Here is a 9,596-nt window from a genome sequence, read left to right on the forward strand (position 1 = left end):
TATATATATATTAGTCAGAAATAGCTAAACGAGCCAGGTCAAACAGAGGTCATGGGGACATAGACCTTATCTGCCAGAATAAGCCACGCCACTGAACCATGCCGCACCACATTAACGCTGAAGTGGTCGTTGTCGTATCAGGTACTACAGATATGTACCAGAGGTACATATATGTATACACAAAGTGTACCAGACTTGTACTACAGACGTGTACCCTAACCCTAACCCTAACCCTAACCCTAGCCTTAACCCTAACCCTAAACATACCTTATATAAAAATATAAACATAATACTAAACAACCTAAAACTACCTAGTGTACATATCTGTAGTACCTGATACGACAACGACCCCATCTGCCACATTAACCCACCATAATACTCACCTAACCCCCTCCACCCCACGCTACATCACATCACGCGCCACGCACCACCCTAACACATAAGACCCCAGCCTGCCCCACTTCACAGCACACCACACACGTGGACATGCAGGCACACGTACACGCACACGTATTCACAGAGAGCAGTGGTAGATGAATTTTACATGTACATAAATTTAATGAATCGCCATCTGTTGTTTACCCACAAAAATTACTGACTTTTCGTGTAAAAAAACACAACCCCGTGATTAAGGAATAACGAAAGTGAGTTCAGGTTAGTGTTTCATATCATGCTATTTTTTAAAATTTCTGCTAATGTGGAGAATATCGAATAACTTCGAAACCTAACATCATTCATTACAATTGCGCTGAACTCTACGATATGCGATAAAGCAAATTTGTACTTATCTGTCGTTGATTAGCTCAGCAACGCCGCTCAGGGAACTGTTCAGCAACGGACAGTCTCTGCATCCCTCCACATCCTTGAAAAATTGAAAAATTTATAGTGGAATATTTAATTAATTAATCATAAACAATTATGGGTATTCTTAAGCAATAAGCAACTATTATGATTTTTATGATTTTATATCCTTTAGTGAATCTGTTATTCATTGTAATATGAGAGCCTACTTCTGCCAATGGCCCTAAGATAACGCGAGAGTGCGAGACTGAGAATACGTGCGAGAGAAAGAGAAGATAACAAGAAAGGGAGAAGAGAGAAAGAGAGCGAGCTGAAGACAGCGTGTGCGCGCGCTGGAAGCACGCATGCGAGAGAGAGAGAGAGAGAGAGAGAGAGAGAGAGAGAAGAAGAGAGAGAGAGAGAGAGAGAGAGAGAGAGAGAGAGAGAGATGAGAGAGAGAGGAGAGAGAGGGTCAACAGAGAACTAGATGCGAGAAAATTGGAGAGAAAATTTAAGAGCGAGATCGCGAGAGAGAAAAATGAGAGAGCAGGAAGAGAGCGATGAAGAAAAACGTGGTGGCCGCGGGTGTGTGAATGTTTGGGGGGAGGGAGAGGGAAATCGAGAAAGAGAAAATGGGATAAGAGCGCGGCGAGAGAAGAGAAGAGACATATAAAAGGAGAGAGAAGAGAGAGAGGATTGAGATAAAGAGAAGAGAGCGCGGGCGCCGAAAGAGACGAAAGAGCAAGGAGACAAAAAGAGAGACGAGATGGAGAGAGAGAGTGGCGAAAGAAAAGGGGAGAAGAGAGAGAGAAGGAGAGTGCGAAAGAAAAGAGATGAGATTACAAGAACGGGCGTGAGAGTTTATATGTATTTTTGTATTATATATTATATGATTATTATATACTAGCTGGACCATGTGTGAGAAAGCGAGAGAGGTATCTGTGGGCTAGGTGGAATGTCAAACACTTTCGAAAGATACAACCAAGGTTCATCAAGTAATGAATAATGACGCGCCCGCCATGCATCAGATCGTAAGCCCCGCGGCTCATCGTCGGTAATTGGAGCTAGCTAGCTGTCCTCTTGATTTACTACAGGAATGTCGGATACACTGTGTTTACACCAAAAAAAACCAGTTCATTCCCTTAATTCATCGTTGATGACACCGAACACTTGTAAAACTCAAGCGCACTTCGTTTCTGGAAAAAAACGGCATCAAGAGTTTGCGCCCTCGACCCGACGCGAATCTACCCGACGTTCACCCGGCCCCCGGCCGTTCGACTCACGGCCAGCGAAGAGTGAGAGAGCGATTGATGGCTGCGCGACCTCCCTATACGCCGTGCCACGTGGATATGCACGTGACCCATCCACCCCTGAAACGGAGGAGAGAAGCGCATAGATTTCAGTTCCGGTTCCCGCGTTGCAAGAGAGAGTTTATTATACTACACTCAGTACTAAGTAGATCACATGCCTTTTCGTTTTACGCCGCGTTTGTTTACCCACGTCGGTGAGTGCACAGATGCTCTACTGACCTGCGCTCGCAGACTCGTGTCTAACCCCCGACTGCCGGTATGTCTGGTAGGCCGGTGAAGATAAATGCGGCGAGCGTGCGCCGTGTGTGCGTGTGTAGCGCGTGGCGTGTGCGTGCGTGCCGTGCGTGTTGTGTGTGCTGTGGTGTGTGCGTGTGTGTAGGCGCGCCCGCCACCAGCGGGTCGTGTGTAGTGTGTGTGTGTGTGTGTGTGTGTGTGTGTGTGGCTGCGTGCTCGTGCGTGCGTGCGTGCGTGTGTGTGGTCTGGGGTGTGATGGTCTGTGTGTGTGTGGTCCTGTGTGTGTGTCTCTGTGTGATGTGTCTCTGTGTGTCTCTGTGTGTGTGTGTGTGTGTGTGTGTGTGTGTGTGTGTGTCTGTGTGTGTGTGTGTGTGTGTGTGTGTGTGTGTGTGTGGTGTGTTATGTGTGTAGTGTTGTGTGTGTGTGTGTGTGTCGTGTGTGCTGGCCGTGTGTGCGTGTGTGTGGCGTGCGTCGCGTTGCGTGCGTGCGTGTGTCTTTGTGTGCGGTGTGTGTGGTGTGGCAGCGCCAGCGCGCGCGCGTGTGTGTGTGTGTGGGTGTGTGTTGGGTGTGTGGTGTGTGTGTGTGTGGTGGTTGTGTGTGTGCGTGTGTGTAGTGTGTGAGTTAATACGAAGTGATGAGTGTTCATAGGTGTGTGAGTGTGTGAGTGTGTGTGTGTGTGTGTGTGTGTGTGTGTGTGTGTGTGTGTGGTGTGTGGTGTGGTGTCTGTGCGTGTGTCTGCGTGTGTGTTGTCGGTGTGTGTGGTGTGTGTTCGATGTGTGTGTGTGTTTGTTGTGTGTGTGTCCGGTGTTGTGTGTGTGTGTGTGGTGTCGTGTTGTGTATGTGTGGTCGTGTAGTGTGGTTATGTGTGTGTGTGTGTGTGTGCTGGTGTGTGTGTACGTGTGCCTGGTGTGTGTGTGTGTGTGTGTGTGTGTGTGTGCATGTATATCCACAGACGCGATGAGACCGGTAAATCTCAACAATTTATCGACACCGTCGCACGAGTGCTTTCGAAACGAGTAGCATTCGTTTCCAGAGATGTGACTGTATGACTCAGAGACTATCTAACTAGAGATCTATACAATTTAAAATTCATAGTCATGTTTGTGAAAAGAAGGGGAATTTTCTGTCGTCATGCCTCGTAATTTACTATGTCGTATCATAAAATAATCACGTTTTCAGAATAAAATTTTCTTTTGTAATACTACTGTGCTCCACGAACAATCTCTACGTGGAGGTATTACCACGGTGAAAGTTCTTTATTGTAATCGTTTACGAATATTATTAGTTTTAATTCCTGAATATCCGGAGTCTGTAAGTTCCGTATAATCCTAGATGTGTGTAAAGTATTATTCACACAGGAGGAATAACAATATAGGTGCTCGACTGTAAGCAGTTCAGTGTACAGTTTCATCTATTGAAAAACAGTTAACTATCAATAAATATTACAATTTCATACATACGTATAATTCTCACATTCCCTACATTGTATAAATGAATTTGTGGCACACGGCGAATATTGCGTGCATGGTAGGTTAATCAGAAACGGGGCGGAATTATCTCACGCTTACTAATTACTAATTAGCACGTGTTGGAGGTGTGCGAGACAGCTTGCCCCTCAACCAATCAACGCTATCTGAAATTACAAAAGAAATGTAACGAGTAGGGTACTCGCTCTCCTCTGCGTTTCTCGCTAGGGGAGATCTTCGTTGTTATTTGCTTACGCTCTTTTTTAAGATTTAAACGTTAAACTTTCCGACTACTTTCACAGTGCAAAGAAAGATTTCGTGGATTAACGCTTCTCGTTTCGTGCGTGATTGAACCTAAGCGCTCAATTTTATGTAATAATTTTGGTAGCACTGTTCCATTGTTTCAGTCATTTAAGTAAATATAGAAACATTACGTGCCTTAGCTGGTGTTATTTCTCACGCCGGGCGATTACTTTATTTGGTAGCCTGTTCTGATTTCAGTTTATAACTCTACAAATAAATTATTGTTCTCTGCTATTTTTGATTTTTTTTTCAAATCTCAAAGCTTTAAATTTCTTTAAATTTCCTCAGCAGCGTCTAATTTTCCGTAGAAGTAAAAGCGCTGGCGCCGAATTTGGTTTCCATATTACCCGTGCAGCATTCTTAGGTTCATGTGACTGTAGCTCCTCAATTATTGCCCTCCTCTACTCCCATGTCTTTGTCCAACTTCTCGCCTTTCTTCCGTGATTCTGTCGCTTCATCCCCACCCCATCTTTCTCTCTTGCCCCACATACACCTCAATTTACCACATTTCTCTCTCTCTCTCTCTCTCTCTCTCATCGTCTTTCCCTCCTTCGCTCGTGCTCCTGCTCTGCGGCGTTATAAACCAAGGTTTACTGCTAGCTATCGGATGGTTTTACCTTCGAGAATTGCGAAGTAAATGCGAATTAATAGGAACAGTGTGATATATGTACTACAAGAAGCGAAATCTTAAAGATAAATCTGCAACATGCACGCAGATAGTTGTCGTTAATCTAATCAGCCATGTGTGTAGGCAAGAATATCACAAACAAAATATGTAGTCCAATCCAAAGTCATCGCAGATATTTGTTTAATTAGATATATTAAAACGAATGACAATTAGGCATGGAAACCATACTACGATTGGCCACAGTCAAAATACGAATGAACGGTATACGAATCTTGCAGCTTGCGCGCATGCTGCCCTCGGGACGTGAAGCTCCAAATGCTGATGGCTTCCCCTCGTATTTGTCATATGATGCCAGCAGAACAGGCTGGATATTGCTATTGATATGATAGCTGCCGTGTAAGCCGGCTCGATAGCCAGACCCACCGCAAGGGTGAATGTAACGCGACGAAATATCATAACTAGTGGCTGACACTGTAATCAAACGCACACGAACGCCACAGTCCATGCACGCGCGCACGCACATCTCGCCCTCACCAACGCACAGACACACACACACACACACACACACCACACCATCCACCACACACTACACACACATTTACTTTATGGCATCGAAGGATATATTTCCTTTGAATTGTCAATTATCCCATTTTATTTTTTGTGGTCACATTGGTTATTTTAACCAAACAATTTTTTTTTCAATTTTTTATCTTCAAAGTTTGTGGGCATCTAATGATCTAAACATTTCGAAACCAGTATATTTAAAGGTAGATATTAGATATGAAATACGTAATACATTATCGTTGTGATATATATATATAGTGAACATTCTAAGAAATAGCGAGATACTGCTAAAATGTCATGCGCTATGTCCGCAACGAACAAACAAATGAAATGTTTTGAATATTTTTTATTTTTTTTTTTAAACTAATCCGTTAGACATCGGTATTCGTTTTTGTCCACAATATGATAACATAATATATGCGAGAATAGCGCCAAGAAAAACAGCTGAAGTATCCAAGGAGCGTTTCGCAGCCGTATTATAGTCTATTTAGGTGCGGTCTGCGTGAGTGTACCGTGACTAGAACTACAATGGGATTACATAACTTCGCTCTTTTTGTTCTTATGTTGTTATCCTATTTATTCTTGTTTCTTATGGTGTTTTTTCACATCAATAATTTTATTTGTTTGTCATTCTTTTTTTCGTTGTTTTGTTTTATATCTTTTTGTTAATCTTTGATGTTGTATTTTATTGTTTTGCATTTTTGGTATTTTCGGATTTTTTTCCTTTGTTTTCTTTTGAGTGCCTCTTTTATATACCTACGCTATTGATAAGAATCTCATAGGGAGCATTGACGAACGAGTAAAGGTGCGTCCATGCAATAACATTTCTATAAATATTTCCCGTATTTGACTATAAAACGATTAGTGAAATGGGGGCAAATACTCGAGGTTTAATCACAACACATATTTTAATTAAAGCTAGGTTTAAACTATCCTATATTAAATATTCGCGACTCAATATAATTTCTATGAATAATATCTAAAAATGTGCTGCAACCCTCAACGATTGTTTGTTGTTTGCCCATAACGCCAGTGGCGCCACTATGTGCTTATATTATGCACTACTAAATTGTGCTACCCAACTTTCCAGCCGCAAACTAGACGCCGAGGGCGCTTCTTACATAATAATTTAAGCGAAGTAGGATTGCAATATCTATCATGCATGCCTATTTCCCATCAGGAATAACGAGCGCACCATCGCAGCTTATGGGGTCAGCCCGCAACAACACAATGCACGACTATTCATCGTGTTGTATTCCCTACAGTTCAACTATTACACCCGTCGCACACCAACACAGCTAACCACAGGTCGTCATGTCGATTTCCTGAACATTCTCTCGGATTGGCTCTTGACCGAGCCGAATGATCACTGTCGATCACGGATTCACCAACGACGTTAACAAAACACACACACACACACACAGTTATCACGTGTACGCAATTGATGTTGGCCACGAATACGCAACCTTCTCATCAGCGTGTGCCAGACTACCAGCGTTGTGTGCCTATATGCATCGTTTTATTACTCATACTGCGCTACATTAATTAGCTACGGGTGCAGGGTGATCGTACGTTAGAACTATATGGAAATTTTAGAATATACGTCTATAGACGAGGGAACCGTCTAGTCCCCACACAGCGTTCGATACTGAATTGACGCTGACTAGACTTAGGGATCCGTGAACAGACTCCCACGCTGTGCCCACTGGGTTGGAAACAGTTATACCTGTAGGAGAAATAGTATGCAATTATTGTTCAATTGTGGAGACAACATTTAGTTTTGTGATCCTCGAAAATCCGCGACGCTTTATATTGCCCTCATTATCAAGCAATAATATTATTGTTATATATAAAACCAGGAATAAATAACATTAGGTGAATATGACCGTGACATGCTAAAAGATAACAAGGAGAGACAACCGTAGTCTACCTATAATTTATTGTAGGCTGATGAATAAGCTTGAACCCGGAAGTCACCCTTTCCGCGAATAATCACAATCCAGAGAGATATATCTATATCTAGAGAAACTAATATATACACGGTTTGCATGTTGATTTTGCACGGATGCTCGTTTGCACAAACCGTTGCCCTGCTCAATAATAACCAAATGGCAGTGACACCTCCCGGCTACGATATTTTTACTAACACTCCAAGTGATTTTACTGTCTTTAGATTTTACCATATTTCAATACAACTATAGTCCTAAGCAACATATTACGTTAAAATGGGTGGAAATACCGGTGCGTTTGAAGATACTGTTGTTTTCATCCACGCCCCACACAACACGATCGCCGGAGGAAACCTGCTTCAGAGAGCCGTCCACCTGTTCCCAGCCAGTCCCTGCGCCGAAGTTGCCATCATTGTAATCAAATAGAAATGATATGAGGCAGCTAATTAACTAATAATTCCCCCCCAATAGAACATAAAATGAACTGTTGCGCAAACTGATGCGTCCGTAAGAGTTTTAGGATATAGAGCACGTATACCTTCACCTCCGACTCCGCTTCCTGTGCCGATCCTAAAGAATATTTCGTTTGTGGTGCTGACTACCCAGACCCCTGCCTGGCCAACGGACACCCACTTCGTCCAACCCTTCATGAAGATCCATGACGATCCGCGGGAGTAGTACGCCGATGGACCAATATGGTTGTACGTTTCGTTTGAGTTTCTGATGCACCACTTATCGTTATTAACTTGGTTAGCGCTAACGAGACTGGCTTCACCAGTCACTTGCACCCACTTCAATCCTGTTGGGTTATCGTCATTTATGCCTACAAGATTATGACATAAACATTTTCAGTTATGACGATTAAAGAAATTATCGTTGCATACGCAGCAGAAATGTTTCTCTGGAGGAGACACTTTCCGCGTTCAAAATAAGAAATACAATGAAAATTACATGCATACGTAAAGCATAATTAGAAACTATCCTAATCTCAAAATAAAATTGCCAAAACACGTACCACGCCGATACCACAGAGTATCATTGTCATAGGCGATGGCCCACACGATATTGTTCGCAGAGCTTACTTGTCTACAAGAACCATCAACTTTTTTCCACCTTCTTCCTTTAACGCTTCGATTGTTCTGTATATAACACAAAAATTATACCATGAAAATTGCGAATGAATTTGTTTTCCAAGAGGGCACTCGGCAGCAGTTGCTATTACTTATATACATTGCATATCGTCAGTGTGAAATAATACTGTTTTATGTTTCTTTATAAATAGACCAGAGTTTGTTGGTTGACGAATAGAGATATATGTAAATCATTCGTACCTGAAATTATTAAAATCTGAAAAGTAAGTACATCTGTGTTCTCCACTTCTGTCTGTAATTATGCATTCACCCAATATAACAATTATAACGATTAATTAATTTATAATAACGATCAGCACCTGTTATTACCCGCCGGCAGCTGATGGTACTACTACACATATGTACTATAATTACCTTCATAATCATCTACTTGTGATGATCACCAACCAATCTTTCCAGTATATTACGCTTAGATTATTCGGTTTATATTTTTTAGGTTATTATACGTCTTTCAATTTGAGATTTTTTGACTTTCAGAGTTAGATTATTATTCTTATTCTTCTTCTTCTTATTATTACTACTACTACTATTAGATGGGTACTACTTTCTATACACAGTAGATCCCGTCTGTACGATTACTGATGCTGCGAAAACGATTGCGATAGAATAATATATATATATATACCCTAACCATATTAAATGCATATTCATCACAAAATATAACTCCTCTGGTGAGATATTGCGCATGCGCTAACACACTAACGTAGCCAGATTGTGTACTGGCTGGTATATGCAGCGGGGACCGTACATGCAAGGTCTTCCTCTCATTTCTTAAGTGAAGTCTCCTGATGGAATGTTATCATATTAATCTATGCTTGTAACTCCTCTTCATTTTAAATGCATAATATTTGCAAAATGTCATTCTTCTCGCGAGATATTGCGCATGCGCGACCACCGTTTCAGGCGTGCAATACGGACTGAAGACAACTTCATAATATAGCTTGCTGAGGAAGAAAGGGAATGGGAGACTGAGGAAAGGCGGCAGGAAAGATAGCTGGCGGCGGTAGAAGAAGAAGGAGGCTGAGCGAGGGAGAGCGGAGGCAAGGGAAAGGACGCGAGGGCATAAAGTAGGTGTTTTGTTCCCTACAGGCTAGGGCGCTCTCCGAATTATAAACACAGGTCTACTGATAAAAATTTATTTGAGAAATCTATGCTTAGATACCCCCTATAACCATATTAAATGCATATTCATCGCAAAATATAACTGCTCT

At 42.1% G+C, this 9,596-nt stretch overlaps 1 protein-coding gene across 1 annotated transcript in view; it reads right to left on the bottom strand.

Annotated features, from left to right (window-relative positions):
* The window catches only part of LOC106807290 (perivitellin-2 31 kDa subunit-like), an 11,509-nt gene extending 2,764 nt beyond the window's left edge, over positions 1 to 8,745 (bottom strand). The window contains exons 1-5 of the mRNA XM_014809595.1: positions 8,740 to 8,745; positions 8,250 to 8,373; positions 7,773 to 8,057; positions 7,525 to 7,626; positions 6,889 to 7,011 (exon numbers count right to left, since the gene is read on the bottom strand). Coding sequence (XP_014665081.1) covers positions 6,889 to 7,011; positions 7,525 to 7,626; positions 7,773 to 8,057; positions 8,250 to 8,373; positions 8,740 to 8,745 — 640 coding nt within the window. The remainder of the gene's footprint in view (positions 1 to 6,888; positions 7,012 to 7,524; positions 7,627 to 7,772; positions 8,058 to 8,249; positions 8,374 to 8,739) is intronic.
* Positions 8,746 to 9,596: the final 851 nt, after the last annotated feature.

Source organism: Priapulus caudatus, unplaced genomic scaffold (genome assembly GCF_000485595.1).
Source record: "Priapulus caudatus unplaced genomic scaffold, Priapulus_caudatus-5.0.1 Scaffold11, whole genome shotgun sequence".
Lineage (NCBI taxonomy): Eukaryota > Metazoa > Priapulida > Priapulimorpha > Priapulimorphida > Priapulidae > Priapulus > Priapulus caudatus.